Source organism: Cyprinus carpio, chromosome A18 (assembly GCF_018340385.1).
Source record: "Cyprinus carpio isolate SPL01 chromosome A18, ASM1834038v1, whole genome shotgun sequence".
NCBI classification, from domain to species: Eukaryota; Metazoa; Chordata; class Actinopteri; order Cypriniformes; family Cyprinidae; genus Cyprinus; species Cyprinus carpio.
This window is the reverse complement of record NC_056589.1, coordinates 21,495,892-21,517,724: the sequence shown is the minus strand read 5'-3', so window position 1 is coordinate 21,517,724 and position 21,833 is coordinate 21,495,892. Positions and strand designations below refer to the sequence as shown.

Below are 21,833 nucleotides of genomic sequence, written 5' to 3'. Positions count from 1 at the left end.
CTTTTTTTTTTTTTAAGAAATTAATACTTTTATTCAGCAATGATGCGTTAAATTGATCAAAAGTGACTAAATATTTTATATTATATAATATTTTAATAATATTCGATAAAGAATTCTGAAAAAAAATATAATGCTTAATAAAAAAAAATTCAACATGAATAATAAGAAATGTTTCTTGATCAGCATGTTAGAATAATTTCTGAACGATCATGTGACACTGAAGACTGGAGTAATGGCTGATGAAAATTCAGCTTTGCCATCACAGGAATAAATTATATTTTTAAATATATTCAAACAGAAAACAGATATTTTAAATTGTGTTAATATTTCACAATATTACTGTGTTTACTTATTAATTCAACCTTTTGAACGGTAGTGTACAGTATTTTTCACATACAATAAGCGTAATTTTTATTTTAAAAAATGAACAAACTTTATTTATTATTGTTTTTATTTTAAATAGTCCTTAGTGTGTAATTAACAATTATTAATTTATGTTTATATAAATTATATAAATAAAAAAATAATTATTAAATTATTATTAGATTACATGCACATAATTGTGGATGTGATCAAAAGATGGCATATTTCTGTTTGCTTGACAACCTGAGAAATACATAAGTATGAAATTCAGTTAATAATTTTAAAGGACATGCAATTAATTGATGAATGAGAGAGGGTTATGCAAATGCCTTTTATTAGAAATCAGCTCAAAGGAAAAATGACTCATACAAAGCTTACATTTATGGGTGTTTTTTTTTTCCTGTGCTGAAGCATCATGTTGCATTTCTTCCAAACACCAGACTGAAGGTCTCTTTAAAGCAACAGACTCTTTTAACACCTCAGGCAGCTCTCTTCCTGTTGGAAGTGTTCCTATCTCTCAATCTTTTTCATTTGGTTTACAAGCTTCATTGACGAGGACTTGATGAAAAACAGAGCTTTTTGGCTTGATTGTCAGGCTTTACATTCGCTCAGTTTTCACCTGGCTACAAATATAAAATATGCAATAGACCTATGTAAAATAAAAAAAAGGTTAAAGACCGTTTGCCCTTCCATTGCATGAAAGTGGAGGCAGTGACCTGCTGTTTGTCTTAGTACCCCTTTGAACCCCTCCAGTCCCTGAATGACTGGCTGCTGTTCACTGGCTGTATGAACTGTGACTTCAGTCCACAAGCCCCTCCAGCCTCACTGGACACACCTATTATTTCTGACTGCTGTGTACACAGTGCTTTTGTTTTTAAGTGCTCTAGACAGTTCTTCAGGTAAAGCAGTACTGTATTCAATGATTTGATGTGTTATGTTTTAGGAATCATATTTCATCTAAGAAATGTTAAAGATGGTTGCTCCTGTGTATTCTCATAGTGTTTAATATGACTTATTAAAAGACTAGAAATTATAAATAAGTCTAACAGATAGTTATAAACCAATATTTTACTAACAGGATAAACTATAATTTATTTGTAAAAAATTATGCATATATATATATCTTTATATCTAAATATCTAGTCCTAAATCTGTATGTGTGTGTGTGTGTGTATATATATATATATATATATATCAACAGTAAATGAGCCACCAGGAATTTTGTCTCAGAAACGATGGACAATGAACACACCTGAAGTTAGAAAAAGAGTAAAAGGTAAAGGTTAATGTGTGAATAATTGCATTTATTTATTTATTTTAATTTTTTTGACTAAGCAAATTTTAATACTTAAAACACAATTAAATAAATTTTTATGCATGCCATTACCACAACAGTAACAACCACAGCAACAGATTGTGTCGCTCATTTTCCTAAAATGTCAGGTCTCCTTTTGTGTCACTTACTGGTTTTATAGATAAAAATACTCTCCTTGGCAGTGCTAAAAATAAACCGTTAACCTCAACAAGTGGACATTTTCAAACAGCCCATGTAGAAAAATACAATAACTCTAAAGATTGCATAAAACTTCCTGAAATATTATAATATGGCAATACAAACAGACTCATTCAACTGCTTTGATAAAAGGTCGCATGGCATAAAACTCCCACTGTGGCAGACACTGCAGCAAACAGTTTCTTCCCTAAAGGCACAAACACTCCCACGCTCCACATGTTTACTTCTCCAGAGAAATCTCTCAGTGCCCTAAACTTTCTGCCAATTCTGGGTAGAAGGAGATCCTGTCTGTAGCCCAGCGAAAAACACCTGGTACCTCTTCTTCCATATAAGGAAGGCCCCCACCAGGCAGACGATAGCCTGAGCCAAGTTCAGCACCATCTGCAGAAGGTAATACACGGGTAGCGTGCTTACGATAGCACTGCAGTCTGTCACACCACTGTAGGTGAAAGTGCGGGCGATGGGATCCTCAGGGTCCAGAGTGCACAAACAGTACTCCCCCATTTCCTTGCAGATGTAGCTGTTAGTCAGGGCATAATGGTAGCACTGGAAGGCAATGACCACAGCGGAAATGACCATCCCCATCGTGCACAGAAAGAAGTACAGGAGCTAGGCAGAAGTGAGAGAGGGGTTACAGTCATTTGTGATGATTAAGGCAAGGCAATGGAAATCAGATTTAAATAGACTAAAATGCCTATTCTTGTTCATTTAAAACCAGCTCAATGCTCTGACTTGATGACTCAGAAATGTCAATGGTCCATTAAATATTAAAAATATGCCTAATTACAGGAAACGAAACAGTTATCCTGAAAATTTAGAATTTGTCATTAGCACGCACATTCCAATGAGCTTGACATGAACAAAGAAGTTCCAATTAGCCATTTTTCCACTTACATTTTTTTAAGACATGATTCTGCTTAAGATCAATCAGAACATAAATCCCAGATTCAATCTTATTATCAGCTCACTCATTGAATAAGTCCATTCGAACATCATCTCAGTTCAAGGTGAGTTGTTGACTGGAGAACCACCAGGCCTGCTCTCAGAGCTAAGTTGCACCTCTACATATTTTAAAGTCCATTTGAAAAGCAATTACATATGAGGTGCAATTCTAATTCTCGGGTCATCCAAAAATTGCACTTTTTAATTTTTTTACCTTTACAATAAATTGAGCCGTCGCTCTCTCATCAGGCACTCTGGTGATGCAGAAGAGGACGAATCCCAGCAGAGACACCACAATCATCTGCAAAACACAGAGTATTTTTATAGAGTGCTGCAGTGGTGACATATTTTTGTAGGCCAACACGGAAATTAGCATCACCCTGGTTCCATCAACAAACACCCAATAGGATTTTTCCATTGGCTTTTGGATTATTGCAGAAAATAAGGTCTGTGACCAACAAATGTTTATGATTCTCACACGTTTTGTTCATCATGATAATCTTCACAAATGAACACAACATTTGAATCCTAAATACAATACAACCAAAAAAAAAAAATAAAATAAAATAAACCACCGACTTGGAGCGAATTCGGAAGTGGTAAAATGCTAACTTTAAAGTTTTGGCCTATAAAAATATGCCATCCCTGCAGCAATCTATAGACCTGTTGTCATTTAGACCCCAAATGTACAATATATAAACTAATCACGTGCTAATCAAGTTTTATTAGGCCGTTTGGAGGGTGATCACCGTGATCATGTGCATCTCAGAGTCTGTTGTTAAAAATGTTGCCATTGTTGTCATGAACACATACGGTGTATTGGGTTGCTCTAATCTTATTTGCAGTGCAGCAGACCTCCTAAGTTCTCTATCTCTATCTGCCAGACTTGTTATAAGCCAACCATAACCCTTATTGTAATCAGCATTGTGCAACTCTGCATTGAGTTGTCATCTGATAAAACATTTACTGCCGTTGCAAATTGAATAGCTTGACCCCCCCACCAAGATATCTTTATCTCTCACACTTTTTATCTCACTCTTTTCTTCTCTCTCTCTCTCTCCATTTCCCCCTCTCTCTTTCTCAGCATGATTGGAGTCTTGTGACTAGCGAGTGGTATCTAATTTGATTGTTTTCCCAGGTTCTGAGGCAGAGAAGTCTTGGTCACCTCAGCGTTTTTCTCTAGGAATAGCAGCACTGGTCTCGTGATGCCTGAACTTGAGATGCTCTCTGATCTACCTTATCACTCCAGTATGTGCGTCCATGAATTTGAATGAGTGTATCCAACACAGCAATCTCATAATGACATTACTTTATGTTTTATTGCCACAATAGCTAATGTTTGACACAATGAAGGAGTTATATATACTGGGTTTTTTGTGGCATTCAGAAAATTTTGTTGAATGGAGGTGGCAGACAGTATTCAAAACTGCAATTTGAATTAAAAATGTAAAGAAATTCAAATATAATTTTTAAAAAGAAAGACAATATTTAAACACTTTAAAAACAATTTAAAAATTAAACAATAATTAACCATAATCACCATGAATGTAACATTTATATTCTGCCAATTATATTCTGTTAATATGGACCTGAGCTAATATGAAGTAACAAAGAACGTGTATTTTATATTAACTAACATCAGAGTTAATACTAAAGAATACTAAATACTGTAACAATGCATTGCTCATCACTCAATATTAATTAATGCATAAAAAAGGGAGCTAATTGTAAAGTGTTACTGCAAAGGTTTGTCAAGACAAACTCTAAATCTTCACTTGACACAGTCTTGTTCAAAAAACTTTTAAAAGTTACATAGATAAAATACTGTATTATCGAGATCAGACAAGATTGTTGAGCAATATTCTATAAAAATAATCTTTTTTTTATCAACTTGTGTTCTTTTTTATGCTTTTAAGCTTATGTATGATGTTATGTTTTTAAACAATAAATAAATAAATAAAAATGTAAAATTATTTGTGGATAATTTGGGCATTGTTCACTTAAAAACTGAGGTGCATAAGCTCAGATCAATGAGGCCTGCTACCAATCTGTTCCAAAAAAGAAATACAAAACCTGTGCTAATTGAGAAAAGAAAAAAAGAAAAGAAAAGATTGAATCCAAGATTTGGAGATTTAAAAGCAATTTTTAAAAGACCAGTTATGTTTTGGCTGGCAACACCAAATTAAGATTTAAAAGGGTTAAGTAATGTACTTACTATAAGTACATAAAAAAAAATAGATGAATGCAATTGCAATGTTATCTCCCTGTATGTTTCAGTCCTGTTATATTATGGCCTACGTGACTGGACATGCATGTCTGCACAGAGGGATGGCTTTGAATCTTTTGAAGATTTGTTTTCTATTTATAAAGTTACAGTTTGATCTAACTCTCCTGTGATTCTCAAACAAACATACAGCTGAAGCATTTTTAGTAGCAGTTTTATCTTTTAAGTAACATGGGTTGTTTTTAAACTTTACATCGATTTTTTTTGCTATAGGCTTATGTGAATAGATACTGTACTTCTCTGAGCAAAGGCAAGAAGCACGAATACTCTGTAAATCACTGCTGAACAAGCAAAATCCACTGATTAGCATATAAGCTTACTCTTTTCCAGATTTCCTGCAACATGACACTCTCAGTGGTCAATCTTATATCAGCTTTAAAACTCGGGATTCTCTTTATGAATGTATTCACTGTTCTCACTAATATGTTATTTTGGACATGCATACATGCTCTCTGTAACATTGTTTATGCATGCTTTTGTACAGTATGGCAGCGTTGCCAATGGATCTGATAGGAGACGGCCTCATGCATGGCCCCGAAAGAGTAAACAAGGCATGCTGGGAGTTGAGGAAGAGGTTGATGAAGAGCAAAAGGAAGCTTACAATGATGCCGGCCCAATGGGGCGTCTCCCTGGCCAGCAGAGAGGAGCTAATGGCAACCATTAGGAAGGCCACAGCAGCTACTGCGATGCCCAGCAGAAGCTGTAACAGAGCGACCAGCAAAGGAAAGCGGCAGCCACAACATTTTTGGGCTTCCTCCAGCACTAGGCCTCCAGTTTCTGCTTGCTTCTCCTTGCCAGCGGTTGCACTGCCTCCTCCAGTCGACCCCATCGGACTCGTCCCCGACCCCATAATTCCTCCTGTCTTGTGCTGAGGTTCTTAATCTTCCTTTGAGGCCGACCGGACGTTCTTGTACTCGCCCTCTATCTGTTTGTCCTTCCTTTTCTATCTCGCCTGCCGTTTCCTTTGCTCTCTATAGCTGGACTGCTCCCTTGCCCTGCCCTTCCCCTCCCTCCTCACTGGAGGCTTCTCTCCCTATGCAATCCCTGCTATTCGGAATCAGAAAGGACTCTGAACTAATATGGAAAACATTTGGAGCAGATTCCGCAAGAGCCACATATAGAGCACAGAAAAGGAGACGGAGAGGAGGGAGGGTTGAAAAGGGGAAGGAAGACATAAAGGGGGACTCCAACACACGACACCTTCTAGTCTCCCTGAAACTAAACAGGAAGCAGGGATCTTACGGAGCAGAAACAATTATTGTCTCTGGCAAACATGTGGGAGAGTGCTTGAGTCCTGCCAACCTCCTGCAACACACTGTGCAATCTATTCATAACAGTGTGGAGTCAGTCACATGATTTTGATGAAGTTACGTGACCCGCGGGCATGTGAGCGGGTTACAGTTAATCTCTTATGAATATTATGAGCGAGTGCAGATATGCTACGTGTTCATTTCACTTTGTGTTAATTATGGAGAGTCTCTAACTATATGCAGGTCATGTTTCTTATAATGAATATGTCTGTATTCACCTAGACCTTTTGTAAAATGCTATTCATTTTTATATTTCTTTATATGCTGGAAAAACTCTGATTTATAATCTTATAATGGTTTCATCTGCTAAAGTCTTCTGAAGGCTGGATATTGACAGAATGTGGTCTATTTCAGCCAGACTATATTGAGAGCGTATTCTATGTGCTGTTGTGTAATGTCACACCTCATTTCAGATGACACGTATAGGCAAAGCAATCTCAGTAGATCTAGATGTTAGTTCAAGCAAAATATGCTGCACAGAACTTCAGAAAAGTTCACATTTTAAAGCTGCAAAAAAAATTGTCATAAAATATTTCTCAAAAATATTTTCTTAGCAGTTTGTTGATATGTACAAAAACTGATACAGTTCGTTTTAGTTCAAATATAGCAGGTAATCTATTTGCAAATCTTTAAAAATATGTATTTAAAAATATATTGAGGAAATGTGAACACTGCAGGTACAATCGAATTTTTAGAGATTACTAAAATCGGATTGCAACTAATAATAAAATAATAAATATAATAATTATAATAATTTATAATAATATTTTTGACATGAAGCATAATTACATTTATCCCTAAAGATATGAATTATCAGCCTAGACAAATAGTGATTATTTGTAATATAATTATATTTGATAAACATGATAAATATATAAAAGCATAATTTTGAAAATGCATTTAGCCAAGTTAATAAATGTGTCTTTAAATCTTTGTTTACTTTGTATGCAAACCTTTAGGGAAGTCCCAAATTGTAAAGAAAAAAAAACATAAAATAGGCTAATGTGTTTTAATGCCCAAAAGTTTTAATTTTACGTAAATTTAGACTATAATAATTCTAACTGGTTTTATATAAAATAATTAAAAGTCTTAGATATATCTTCAGTTATATGAAATACTTGTAAATAATATAATAAGTATCTTGTTATTTTACATTTAGAGGTGTAGATGTTACGCCTCAAATACAAATTTTTTAATGCGTCTGAGCGATATGCTGCGGTTTTATTTTTCAGCGTCTCTTCAGCAATAAACTGTCAACTTTCAATCCCATTTAATACCCGGATTCTAGAGCTGGTGCAGTTTACACGTGAGTCAGCTCGCGGCTCCTGTGAAGGCGCGCGTGCGCGGTGAGTGCGCGAGAGCACTGGGCAAAGTGGCAGCTCAGGCAAGCGCGCGCACACATCGTCATTCAGAGGTGCTGCTCGATACCGGACACAACGCACTGCCGCTCCGCTGGTACTGGATTAACGAAACCTGATTTTCAAAGAAGTGCACAAGAAAGTGGGACAAAGTTATGGATGAAAGAATACCGAGAATGCAAGGCAGACAGTTCCTGGATCACGCGGATTTCTTGGGGTAATTTTTATGTTCGGTTGTTTTTTTTTTTTGTTTTTTTTTAATTAATGCAACAAATGTTACGTTTATTTATTTATTTTTTAAATGTGTGAGGTTGTTGGTGAAATGAATAGATTTGCTTCTTTAAAAATAAGTTTTTTTATTTTTCTTTTCTTTTTAGAGTTGAATATTCGTCACTCTACATGTGCAAATCCAAAAGAGGGGTGAAGAGAGAGGAAGGAAAGGTAAGCAAACTGTGGCCCCGTGATGGAAACGTGATGTCCGTCAAATTCACGTAAAACTTTGTGTCGCTAGTTTTTAATAATCCGAGTGATAATTATTACTTTAAGAACTTTTTCGCAGTGGCTAATGCTTCTTGTTCGCAGGACGCGTACAAATTACCACACAGACTGATCGAGAAAAAGAGGAGGGACCGAATAAATGAATGTATTGGGCAGCTGAAAGATTTATTACCAGAACATCTGAAACTTACGGTAACTTAAGTCAACTGAATTGTGTTTGGTCTTGTTAAATGTGTTTTGTAATTTTATCTCACCCGCATAAGGAAAGCAAAAAAGTATGGAAATCCGATAAATGTTCGTATTGTCTTACAGACTCTAGGTCACTTGGAAAAAGCGGTAGTTCTTGAGTTGACGCTGAAGCATTTGAACGCTTTGACAGCTGTCACAGAGCAACAGCACCAGAAGATCGTCGCTTTGCAGAACGGTAAATTACATAATGTGCAACCCACACAATGCAATCAGAGAAACATCAATACCACATCAAGTAAACCAGTAAATGGAGCTTAAAGTACAGTACTTTAACAAAAATAGATGCACATATATCTGCAATTATGCATATACTTTTTTATATCAATTCTGCTTATATATGTTAAGTGTTTTTATAGATCAGATTTTTTTGTTGCATTTATTAATATATATCTGTCTAGAGTTATTATTAATATCTATCTATATATCTATCTGTCTGTTATTTTTCAGTTTTTTATTGACAGGACTTTTTGTTTCTATTTTATGACAGGGGAGCGATCACTGAAGTCCTCCCTCCAGGCTGACTTAGACGCATTTCACTCAGGCTTTCATGCATGTGCCAAAGAAGTCCTGCAGTATCTGAGCAAGGTGGACAATTGGACGTCGCGTGAGCAGATGTGCACGCGACTCATCAACCACTTACACAAAGTTTCCGCGCAGCTCCAGCCGGGCGCAGGGATCCTGCAGCAGCCGTTGCCAGGCGACGACGCTCCAGAGCGGGACGCGCAGAGAGATACTCAAGCCAACTGCGTCCCTGTCATCCAGAGGACTCAGAACCTCGAGCTTAACGAAAACGACACAGACACCGACAGCGGATACGGAGGAGAGGCAGAGAAAGGCGATGGCAAATTCGAGAAAGGATGTGACACGGCCAAAGGAGTAAAGATCAAGCAGGAGTTCGGAGATGAACGTGTCACCAAAAAAGCCAAAATGAGCTGGTCCGCGAACGGTGCATCAGATTCCACCAATACCCGACCGGATGTGGCGTTAATGAACTCTTTAATTGGAATGACGGGTGTTGGTGGACAACAAACTCCTTTTTGCATGCCGTTTTACTTCATAAACCCGTCTGCAGCATCGTACATGCCATTGTTTGATAAGAGTCACTTGGAGAAGTTGGTGTATCCAGCAGCGGCGGCGGCGGCACTGAGCACCCCGTTCCCGTGGCTTTACCCCGGGATTTCCACGCACACCTCTGCTGCAGCCGCAGCTGCTGCTGCCGCCATCGCTTTCCCCAGTGCACCCGCCAATAAAACCTCTGGATTTAATGCAGCATCCTTAAAAGATGACGAGCCGCCATCTCCCGATGGTGACCTGTCCAATGAGGCCGACCTGGCCTCTTCTGTGTCTGGGGATCATCATGGCTCAGAGAGTGATGCCATTCATCAGCCCCAAAGAAATGAAAATGATGGTACATAAAGCTGATCTTTTGACCTTTGAGTGCACACTAGTTTGCTTGTAAAATTGCTATTTATGTTTATCTTAATTTAATTGTCATTGAGTATTTACTATAGTGTTTCTATGGATTTCCAAGCAAATGCTTTTTGTGTGTGTGTGTGTGTTTTTTTTACATTATTATTATGAGGACTCAAAATTTCAAAACAAATTGGTTTATCTTTTTTTTTTTTTTTAGGGGAGAATGGGGGACATTGTAACAGTCAGTGCCTTTTGCACTGATTCCTTGAGATATTTGAATGAAAATACAACTGACAGCAACTTTTATGTTCTTCATGTTTCGCGATCCAATGGTATATTAGTACTGACTGAAAATGTGTGAAATCTCAGACTTTGCTCTGGGGTTTTTTTTTTTTTCCCCATTGTTGTAGTTGTCTTTTTTATTTTTGATGAAGAAACTTAGTTTAGTGAAGTACATATGAATCTTCTTTAAGCTAAAGAACGGCGCTTATCCTAGCGGAACGTTCCTTTCAAAGATTTGGAAGTCACATATTGGACTCTTGGATGTAATGTTTGATATTGACCTCAAGCAGGCTGGTGTGACTGCTGCAGTATTTGTCAGATATATAACTTTCTATCATAGTACAACTGGATATCGGTTGTATTTTGCTCTTTTCAAAGTTCAGTGCTTGAAAGAGTTACCTACATACCTCAACATACCGTAGTGTTTGGGCCAGGACTCATTTCTGAGAGATGCTCCTCTGGTAGGGGTGTTGAAGAAATGTTTCAAGTGATTTTAATTGGACAAATGGTGTGAGCCACAAACCTCTGATGTAATGTTACAGCAGTCCCCGTCTCTCTCTCCCTCTCCCGAACAATTAGTCTGAATCTCTTGTGAAGGTAATCAACACTCCAGATCAGAATGGCAGGACCAATCACCTGTCAGTCATTACTGAGAGTGCTTTGCCAACAATCTGACATCATTGCCCTGTGTCACCTCTAGCAAAAATGTGCAAGGTATAATAGCACCTTATGGAACTTTGATATTGAATGTAATCTGTGTTCTTTTGGTAGATATAAAAGTTTATACTGTATATATTCTGATAAAAGTAGTTATATAATCCAGAGGTAAAGTGCACTTTTTCTTGCCTTCTCAGTTTCCTAATACAATCCTCACTCATTGTTTTTAAGCCAATCCCCTTTGAACTCAAACTATGATATGTTTTTTTGAAGGAAATCTTGAATGCAAGGCAGGTGTTGGAATATATGTATCTATTAATGTATGACATCATAATATTCTTGAGCTGGCATATTCAAACGTGAGCTGGCTCATTTTAGTCTGAGACAGCTGTTGAAAATTTTCTAAGGTAAAACCTTTAAAGAGATGTGATTATATCAAATGTGTTTTGCCTTTTCTGAAACTTTGTCACTAATCATGACCTCAGAAAGCTGTATGCGTTTGGGTCATGCTGTGTATTGTACAATTGTTGTGGAGCACTGTAAAACATGACATGAATAAACATGTAAACGGACCTTTTAGATTGGATGGATCTTAACAATCAGGAGTTCATGGAATTTTATTGAATGTGTTTCTATTTTAGACCTGGGTTTATGAATGCATAGGAACACTGATGTACCAGCTGCCATTTATTTCTGCATTGTAACACATTTCATAGGCCCTGTAGTGTCTTTGCCTCAAACTGTCATTTGCCTAAACAGTGGCATGTGGATGTATATAGTTTGTGAATATGCTGTATGTTTAATGTTCATGTTGTAGAATAAATCTATGGGTTTTTTTAAAGGATAAACTGAACGACTGCTGCACATTTCCTTAATGCTTTACACATTTGCTGTTTGAAATTCTGCAGCTCAGTTATCAAATAAATATAAGCTCATGTGAACAAAATGCTATCAACCCCCTCATTCATTTCAGCACTGAAATGCACATGATAGTTAGTTACACAGTACACGGTAAAACACTTAAACAGAATGACAGAATCATTCAGACTTCATTACAGGTCAAAGGATGCACGTGACGCTCAGTCCATCAGAGTTTTATTTTCAACATGAACCACCCAGAAACACCCACTTACCTATAGCTGACATCAAGAGATCTGCTAGCTACAAGTAAACAGATTTTATGCATAATTAACATTAAGAAAGGCAACTAGAAAAAATAAAAATCAGTTACTCTGTAACTGTCTCTATGAATACTCCCATTATTTGGATCAATAAATGTTTACAGAAAGTATCCCATGATGAACTAAACTGGCCATTTATACTGTCATTAATCAAAATGTCAATATAAATAAATATATACCCTCCAACAAAATGACCTTTTATACATTGAATTAGTTTTATGTTGTTAATATTTTGATGTTGGTGTTTTTTAGTCAAACTCAGTTTGAAAATCAGCTGACATGAGATTCATAATGTTGGAATGTAAAAACAACCAAAGTTAACACAATTCACATTATATGAATCCCTCCAAGTTATTCTGAATGCATTATGCTTTATTGCTCATAAAGTAGGTGTCTGTAAATCATAGCTTGTGGGAAATAAAAATGTAACCCAAAAGCAAGGACTCAAATATTAAATGCTTATGTAAACATTTAGTAATAGATTTAACAATATTGTGTCGGAACGCTTATGTAATAGACAGTGTTGTGATAAATAGTGTTATTCCAGTGGTTGCAATTAAATGGAAAGAGTGCTACATATTTACTTCAGGACACCCATGATGGGGACGTGTAAAGTGATAAGGGGCATTTGGTTTTATCTTTCAGCATTCAGATATGCTGAGCAAGTTAAAGAACAAACTTGCAGAAATGTGTAGATTCTGCTGTGCTGACAGTCAGACTGCAGTAAGGACATTATCGAGATCACACTGACATCCAGTGGTAAAGCGGCGAAGTCGCATGAAATTTATAGTTTATAGTGTATTTATTTAAATGTTTAAATAAATAAATAAGATGTAGGAAATGATCTGTCCTTAGTAAGCAATTATAAATCACGCAAGTATTTCTCTGTTTAGCGTTTAGTGAACATATTCTCCTATGAGTACACTTGTTAGTTAGAAGTCAATAGTTTTTTTGAATGGAAGTCAATGGAGCGAAAAGTTCAGTGTGACCGCCCCTTAAGAGATCTAAGTTTATATCTGTGTGGATTTTCTTTCAATATTTATTGTTATTTACCAATTTAATATTTCATACATATAATTGAGATAAATAAATCACTTTTAAATTAAATGGACAAATTGATAGACATTTACATTATTTTTAATTCATTTTATAATATACTTAGTTAAATTAAACAATAAATCATTTTTAATTTAAAAATAAACTGACTTTCAAAACTTACTGTTTATTTAATAATGTTTTAAAATGTAGTTAAATAAAACAATGAAATAGTAATATAATATTAATATAATGTGTAATATTCTATAATTAACATTAATTAAATTGTTCTGTCTATTAATTTGTCCATCTAAAAGTGATTAATTTATTTACATTTTTATGTTTGAATGACTAAACTGATAACTTATTCCTTTATTTTTATTTTAAGTGTCACTCCAAGTCCTCCATAGTTTAGCTTATGCAAATATGTAAATTGTATGACTGAATTTATAGGGGAAATCCGAATTAAAATGATCAGGACCAGTGTCAACCAAGTCAGCACCATTTCATACCAGCTGGATCTTTAACAGATATATGAATATGTTAGATGTATTTAGCAATGTGTATTAATATAGCCTACATATTTAGATATTTAGTTGGTTCGTATGTTTATATAACATACATTTAACATTTCGATTGAATTAAAATGTGAATAATTTTATTTAATTACATTTATTACAAACACAAAGTAATAAGATTAACTACCATTTCTTCATCAAGCTCTAACTGCGCAAAACCAGCGCAGCCGTGACGCTCTTCATAGCACATCACATGACTGTGTGCAAAAGTTGCTCGGCAGCACTATCGCGTCAGCTGACCGCAGCCGTTTGTCCTACATAATAGATCACACACAACACAACTCACATCGATACTACTCCTCAGGTGCTTTAACTGTATCTGGTCCTGACGGCTCGCCAACATGAGAATCGCCTTCCTGCTGCTAGCTGCTGTCTTTTTGTGGACGACCGACGCGATTGTTCGGTAAGGTCGGACAAACAAACTTAACAAAAACAATACAACACGATCCTATCATTATAGCTAAACCACGCACTGTGATCTTAGTTGTTCTTTCACTGGGTCTAGTCTGTTTTTTTTTATATTATTTTATCCTGTAATTTAACAAACAATAGTCGTCTCTGAAAACTTTTCTACCGTTGTATAATTGTAAATGTTTAAAAACGCTCCCTAGGTAGTAAGCTCGGCAGGTTTTGAGACACAGCCCTTGTGTAAACGATTGTAAAGCACCCAGAGGTTGTTGTAGGTCTCCCACTAGACAAAAAGACTGATCGTTTGTGACTCAGCAGAAACTAAGATCTGTTTATAGATCAGTATGAACGGCCCTTTAAAATTCAGCCTTTAGAAATCCAATTTAGTGCACTTAAGCGGATAGATCTCACCCCAGCTGGCTCAGAAACACGTGGATAATGTGTACATATCAGTTACACATGGTCATTAATCACTTGATTTTAGTCCTTAAGGTGGAAACCCTTTGTTTTGTTCTTGTTTTGAATGTTAGAAATTGACCTGATTGAAAGTGACACACATACTGAGATTCAATTTGACTCACCTCCCAATCAAAGTCCAAAACAGCTGATTTTACTGCATCACATCTTGTCATATACATGCAGTAAGAGAGTAATTAAATTAAGTCATTTATTTAAAGAACTTATTTATCTCTGCATTGTATGCATAGAGAGCAAATAGCAAATTTTTTACCCAGCTTACATTTGTTAAGCCTTTTTCCATTCCTTTTCAAATCAAATGACATTGCATTATCTATAAATACTTGAGTATTACGTTATCTAAAAACTTGAGTTCGGCATGATAGAGAGGGTGGAAAGGAGACTTGGCTTGCTTTTAGCATGAGAATGTTTGTAGTTCGCTGCAGGTGATGCGGTTATACCTGCAAGATAACTGAACTGTGCACACTTTATGTTGATGTTTCTCTCCAGGATTCCTTTAAAGAAGTTTCGTTCCATCAGACGGACACTGAGTGACTCTGGCAGAGCTATAGAGGAGCTTGTGGCTGGTTCCGCACCCTTGAAATACAACCTGGGATTCCCAGCAAGTAATGGTCCTACTCCAGAAACCCTCAAGAACTACCTTGATGTGAGTACTGCTTGTTAGGCATTTCTTATGTAGCGTGAGGAGCTGTTTGTGTTCTCGTACGTGAATCCACATTAATCTTGCAAATTTAATCACAATAAATAGCCCCTAATCATTTACCAAACATCACTAGTTGGCCTTTTTTTTCTTTCTTTCAGAAGATCACTTAGTTGTGTGGTGGTATTGAAAATCAGTGTATTTGCTATCAGAGGCATGTGAATGTCTGCGCTCTTTTTGTCCGCAGAGATTGCACAAAGCTGTACGAGGAAGTTGCAAAAATGAGGGCAAGCAGTTGTTATAGTTTAACCTACAGTCCTTTTGCTTAATCATGTCATATGATTAATACATTTCAATATGTCAGTTGAAATGTGACTGACTGTAGGAAAAAGTGAACATGAAACCTGTTCTGCCTTTATTCAGCAAAAAAATAGGGTACTGGTCCCTTTACTGTCATAAGCTGTAATGGACAGCATGATGGTGTTTTACTGTGTCAGACAGCTGATCATGAGATTATTTGTCATGCTTCTCAAACAATGCATCTACCACAGTAGACCACAAAAATCCTCTTTGGCAATAAGCAGCTGATATTGTAAACAGGCTTAGGTAATTGATGCAAGTTCTTTAGTGTCAAAGATCAGATTAATTTTTGCATGATATACATTATGATTCAAGAATTTTTAGTTAGAAATTAACCTTGTGACATTTATTGCATTAAAAAAAAATGAAATTCTGATTCTAAATTCACAGTGAATCTGAAATCTCCATAACAGTCAATATTTGCATGCATTATTATTATTATTTTTTTTTTCTAAAGACCTAGTAATTCTAAGCTTGTGTGAAAATGTTTGTTATACTACAGTCTGTTGTGGCGTTAAATTTTGAATGTTTGAGGGGTTTTGTTTACAGGCTCAGTACTATGGAGAGATCGGTCTTGGCACTCCTGTCCAGACCTTCACTGTGGTGTTTGACACAGGATCCTCCAACCTGTGGGTGCCATCGATCCACTGTTCCCTGACAGATATTGCCTGCTGTAAGTCCACAGAAAGCCTAGGAATTTTATTTCAATATTACAGTATTATCAGATCAGTGTTGCCTTTAAATTGGTAGCAATAAAATACGCACACACACTTTATAGTATTGTAAAATCATTTTGATGTTAACAACAACATATACTGGCAATAATTTTTTTTTTTTATAAACAAGAATCCATTTCAGTGTTGCCAAATGTTGCTCAAGTTCTTTGTGGCCTCATTTTAGCGAACTGGTAGCATGTTTGTTCCTGTAATCTGAAAAGAACTTGTCAGTGATTGTATCTCACTCTTTCCCTTGCAGTTATTTGCATTTAACTCTTGCAGTAAAAGAGTCTTGCAGATCAGCCTTAATGGCAACATGTATGTTTCAGAAAATTTACTTGGCCACATTTTGCCTAGCACATTTTAGAAATGAATTTTTACAGTAAACACAGCCTGAAGGCCTATGCTTAATATGGAATTAATAACATTTAAATGCATAAATTGAATTATTAAATCTAGTACCTGTGCCATTTTTCTGCAAGAGGATAAAGGCCCCGACATGAAATATAAGGTTAATAATTGGTCTCTGTGAGTGTTGCACTCAGTAGCTAGATGAGCGTGATAAATACTGTGAGTGACTATATAATTGTATTTATATACAGTTGGAGCACTGTATTCCAAAACAAGTATTTAACTGAAGAATTACTTTTAACCCTGTAGTGCTTCATCACAAATACAATGGGGGCAAGTCAAGCACCTATGTGAAGAACGGGACTGAATTTTCCATACAGTATGGTTCCGGAAGCTTGTCTGGGTATCTCAGCCAGGACACATGCACGGTAGGAATCATCAGTTAACAAGTCAGATTTTATTTTTTTTTGTCACCTGAAATGGTGAAAGAAACCGAACACTTACTTTTCTTTTAGGTTGGGGATATTGTAGTTGAGAAGCAGATATTTGGAGAAGCTATCAAACAGCCAGGAGTAGCCTTCATTGCAGCCAAGTTTGATGGTATTCTCGGCATGGCTTATCCTCGCATCTCTGTGGATGGGGTTCCTCCTGTTTTTGACATGATGATGAGCCAGAAGAAAGTGGAGAAAAATATTTTCTCTTTCTATCTGAACAGGTACATACATTTAAGCCACCCTCATCTGTCCCAGATTTTTATGAAATGAATAATTACTTGTCGGTCTGCCATAAACATGCATTTAATGCAGTAATTTTCAGGCCTGATTTTTGTGGATGACCCCGTTTTATTTGTCCGACAGAAACCCTGACACCCAACCTGGTGGTGAGTTGCTCCTTGGAGGGACAGACCCCAAATATTACACTGGAGACTTTAACTACGTGGACATCAGCAGACAGGCCTATTGGCAGATTCACATGGATAGGTGAGAGATTTTTGGGTCCTTGTATTGTGTAATGCAGTGGTCATCTTATTTATAGAAATATATGTTTAGAAATTAAAGCTAGGAAACAGTTAATTTTAGGCAAGAAGGTGTCTAATTTCAAATTATCAACCGATTCTGACTACTTTTTCTGAGACTTTAGCAGAGGTGCTTGTGTTTCACAACATAGAAGACAATGTTAGCATCCATTAATTTTAATTGTTGGAGAAAACTGGTTATTTTTGAGCTTTTGCGCTATTTTCATCTTCCAGGTTTAAAATCTACACCGTGTTGACGTCACAGTTTGTGACATGGCAAAACACTATAGTACTCTGTGTCTCATAATTATTCATGAGACTGTGTGTTCTTATCGCTTAATTATTCACAACAGCATGTGTTGATTTCCTATGAAAGATCAGGCCATGTCCACACGTACACTGGTATTTTTTATAAAATGGTATACACTGGTATTTTTTTTCCTTTTTCCGTTTTTAAAAAAATCTCCATCCACATGAAAACGCAAACGCATGCTATGAAGCACTCTCAAGAGCATGCCAAACCAACAGGTGGCGATATAATCTCAACCGTAAAGCCATGTTGGCCAATCAGAAGCCTGAAAAAGTTTCCAGTAGGCAGAGATAACAGTGCAGGCTCCGACGTCACAAGCCAAAAACTCCGGTTTCGCTGTCTACACGATAACACTGCAACCAGAGTTTTTGAAAATCTTAAACCCTGGCAGTCGTTTTTAAAAATGTCCGGTTTCAGTGAACTGGTGCTGGGTTTGCATGTGGACAAACGGCCAATCCGCGTAGAAAAAGCTGCGGTTTTAAAAATAACCGTGTTCGTGTGGACAGGGCTGCAGCAGACTGTGAGATTGTGTACATTAACTGAGATAAACATTAATGGACCAAAGGAGAGTGTTTTTGCTTTGTAAGAGTTTGGCACTTAGTGAGTGTAACTGGTTTTTACAGCTCCTTGATGCAAACCATCAAAAGGATTATATAAATGCTGCAAAATAAGCCTTAAAAGTTATTACAGGTGGAACAGCGTGTTCATATATTTTCGATGCAGAGTGCAAACGGCATGTTCATTTGTGTTTTTAACTCAATGGGAGCGAAATGAAACTGTCTGTGTTGTCTGTCTCCCCTCTACTCCGCAGTGCACCACGCCCACTTTTATAGCATTTTTCAAAACTGTGGTGAGAACTAACCCGTGCTGAAAAGGGCGTTTCATTACCCTTTAAGCCTTTTTATCATGCGAAACCATTTTACTTAAAGGGAGGGATAGTTCACCCCAAAATGAAAATTTGATGTTTATCTGCTTACCCCCAGGGCATTCCAAGATGTAGGTGACTTTTTTTTTTTTTCTTCAGTAGAACACAGAGATTTTTAACTCAAACCGTTGCAGTCTGTAAGTCTTATAATGTAAGTGGATGGAAATGACGGCTTTGAGAGTCATAAAACATACACAAACAAAACCCAATTAAACCCTGCGGCTTGTGACAATACATTAGTGTAAAGACACAAAACGATGGGTCTGTGCAAGAAACTGAACAGTATTTATAATGTTTTTCACCCCAATGTCTGAACTGTCCTGAGCGCGTTCGCGTCTTCTTCAGCCTGCGCGTGAGGCGTCTTCTTGCTTTACGGCAGATTGCAGTCTTAGAAGTGCATTACCGCCACCTATCTCTCAAATGGACCATTGACACTCCATCTACAATCTCAATTGGGAGTGTCAATAGTCCATTTGAGAGATAGGTGGCGGTAATACACTTAAGTCTGCGATCCGCCTTAAAGCAAGAAGACTCATCAGGCGCCAGCTGTTCGGACATTGCGGTGAAAATGAGAGGTAAAAAAAGAATATAAATACTGTTCAGTTTCTTGCACAGACCGATCGTTTTGTGTATTTACACATCAATGTATCATCACAGGCCGCAGGGTTTAATTTGGGTTTGTTTGTGCATGTTTTATATCTCTCAAAGCTGTGATTCCCATCCACTGACATTATAGGACTGAAAGACCGCAACGGTTTGAGTTAAAAATCTCTGTTCTACTGAAGAAAAAAAAAAGTCACCTACATCTTGGATGCCCTGGGGGTAAGCAGATAAACATCAAATTTTCGTTTTTGGGTGAACTATCCCTTTAAATGCATAAAACTGAAAACTTTTTTTTGTTTTTTGACACTCAATGCTTTAGAAATTTAGTTATTAGTTAGAACATGAAAGCTGTATTGGTTTTGAAAATTTTAACTTTTAAGGTACAACTGTAAAGGCAACATTTTTCACACAAATCACAGTGCCTTTTTAACACTATTTATGTTCAAACTGGAGTGTGGAAATTTGTCATTAATCTGAAAAATGGGTTGCATGGATATGAAATGTGTTATGAAATGTGCTGGTCTGTCATGTGAGAGTCAAGAATCTTACCACTGAGCCACCAATGCAGAAGATCCCTTTAACAATAATCTAGTGCTCTGTGTTTGTTTGTGTAGCATGAGCATCGGCAGTGAGCTGACTCTGTGTAAAGGAGGATGTGAAGCCATCGTGGACACTGGGACGTCTCTGATCACTGGCCCAGCTGCTGAAATCAAAGCCCTGCAGAAGGCTATTGGTGCAATCCCTCTGATGCAGGGAGAGGTATTGCAACTCCAGATGTTTATAATTGTACATCACTAAGGCATTGTGACTAGATATCTATTCAGTTATTTTTTGAGAAATAAAGTTCAAAAGAACAGCAAATGAAATCGAAATCTTTTGTAACATTAAAATTGTCTTTACTGTAACTATTGATCAATCTAATGCATCCTTTCTGAATAGAAGTATTGCATATTTAAACAAAACTTACCTTAAAATTAACTAGTTGTTAATTTTTTTTTTTTTTTTTAATTTTTTTTTTATACAAGACTGGTCAACAAAGTATGCATGCTTGGTGTGTTATTAATGGTAGCTTACTTATTGAAATGTATAATGATTTGATAATGTTCTTTAACTAAACACGTTTTCTCTGTAGTATATGATAGACTGTAAAAAAGTTCCCACACTCCCCACCATCTCATTCGTCCTGGGTGGAAAGACTTACTCACTGACTGGAGAACAGTACATACTCAAGGTCAGTCCTAGTTTGTCGTCTAAGTGCTGTTGTTGTGAGGTGGCACTTTGCATCAGCAGAGCTGTGAAATTGAGGTGTTGTTTTTGACAAGGTTGTGCATGAGTCAAGATAAAAAAACATGTACCTGAAGTTTTATTTTCTTCTAAATCACATGCAGCAAGCCAGTATTGTCTGAGCAAAATACTGAATGGATTCTTGGTGATCACAAAAACATTCTAAAGATGGCATCTCTCTGTGTGTTTTATGTGTTTATAGGAAAGCCAGGCTGGAATGGAGATCTGTCTGAGTGGATTCATGGGCCTGGATATCCCACCCCCAGCTGGACCCCTGTGGATTCTGGGTGATGTGTTCATTGGGCAGTACTACACTGTGTTTGATCGGGAGAATAACCGAGTGGGCTTTGCGAAGTCCGTATAAGCCCAACTGTAGACCTTAACACTTAAGATGTGTCATGAGAGTAATAAGAAATCTAGAATTTGTCATCTCTGCTTAAACGACACAAAAGCGGTATGATTGTGTTTTGCACTGATTTTAGCTTTCAAATGTTTTCGTTTTAAAGAGGCATGTGGAGATTAAATGATTCAGGGAAAAAAGTTACACTCATTTGCTTTTTAGCCAAGGCTTCTTTGAATATGTGATTGAAACACACAGTTTTAACATTTTCTTTATAATTGTCATGTCACTGATTTTAGACACTACCTGTTTTAAGATTTTTGTTGAAAATGACCTTTCAATGGCTGAACAAATCAAAATGGACAATATGGACAATAAAGGTTTTAAACCCATCTTGTTGTTAAACCTACCTGTTTTTTATTTTTGTTTAAAGGGACACATGATATATTTTACCATATCAGTTCTGGTTAGGTAATAAGAGATTTTATTATTTAAAATGTATTTCTTGATATTGGATGTATAATGGCCAAAGCCTTTGCCATTCTCTGACCCTCGCTTTAAATTATTCTTTAAAAGGGCTAATAAATTTATATTACTAAATATGTTCTTTAGAAAATCTCAAATGATTCATTATGTGCACTGTAATGTTGTAATGCCTAAATACTGTTTGCAATTGATTTTAGCGTGGGCTTTTATTTTTAAGATTTATTTAGTACAGACAAAATAGTACAGTAATTTTAA

General features: G+C 36.5%; 3 protein-coding genes across 3 annotated transcripts; 2 read left to right on the top strand and 1 right to left on the bottom strand.

The window, feature by feature from the left end:
- Positions 1-680: 680 nt before the first annotated feature.
- LOC109105690 (sarcospan-like) lies at positions 681-6,189 on the bottom strand. The gene is made up of 3 exons (XM_042775397.1): positions 5,704-6,189; positions 3,033-3,119; positions 681-2,485 (listed from the first exon to the last, which is right to left on the bottom strand). Exons 1-3 carry the CDS (start codon positions 5,950-5,952, stop codon positions 2,126-2,128), a joined length of 696 nt encoding a protein of 231 aa, XP_042631331.1. The 5' UTR covers positions 5,953-6,189; the 3' UTR covers positions 681-2,125.
- Positions 6,190-7,747: 1,558 nt separating this feature from the next.
- LOC109105684 (class E basic helix-loop-helix protein 41-like) lies at positions 7,748-11,815 on the top strand. The gene is made up of 5 exons (XM_019118949.2): positions 7,748-7,987; positions 8,148-8,211; positions 8,353-8,460; positions 8,581-8,692; positions 9,005-11,815. The coding sequence occupies exons 1-5, from the start codon at positions 7,926-7,928 to the stop codon at positions 9,931-9,933; spliced, it is 1,275 nt and encodes a 424-aa protein (XP_018974494.2). The 5' UTR covers positions 7,748-7,925; the 3' UTR covers positions 9,934-11,815.
- Positions 11,816-13,909: 2,094 nt separating this feature from the next.
- LOC109105691 (cathepsin D-like) lies at positions 13,910-21,484 on the top strand. Its single transcript, XM_019118961.2, has 9 exons — positions 13,910-14,066; positions 15,038-15,194; positions 16,098-16,221; positions 16,925-17,043; positions 17,131-17,330; positions 17,473-17,595; positions 20,083-20,227; positions 20,601-20,699; positions 20,955-21,484. The coding sequence occupies exons 1-9, from the start codon at positions 14,005-14,007 to the stop codon at positions 21,114-21,116; spliced, it is 1,191 nt and encodes a 396-aa protein (XP_018974506.2). The 5' UTR covers positions 13,910-14,004; the 3' UTR covers positions 21,117-21,484.
- Positions 21,485-21,833: the final 349 nt, after the last annotated feature.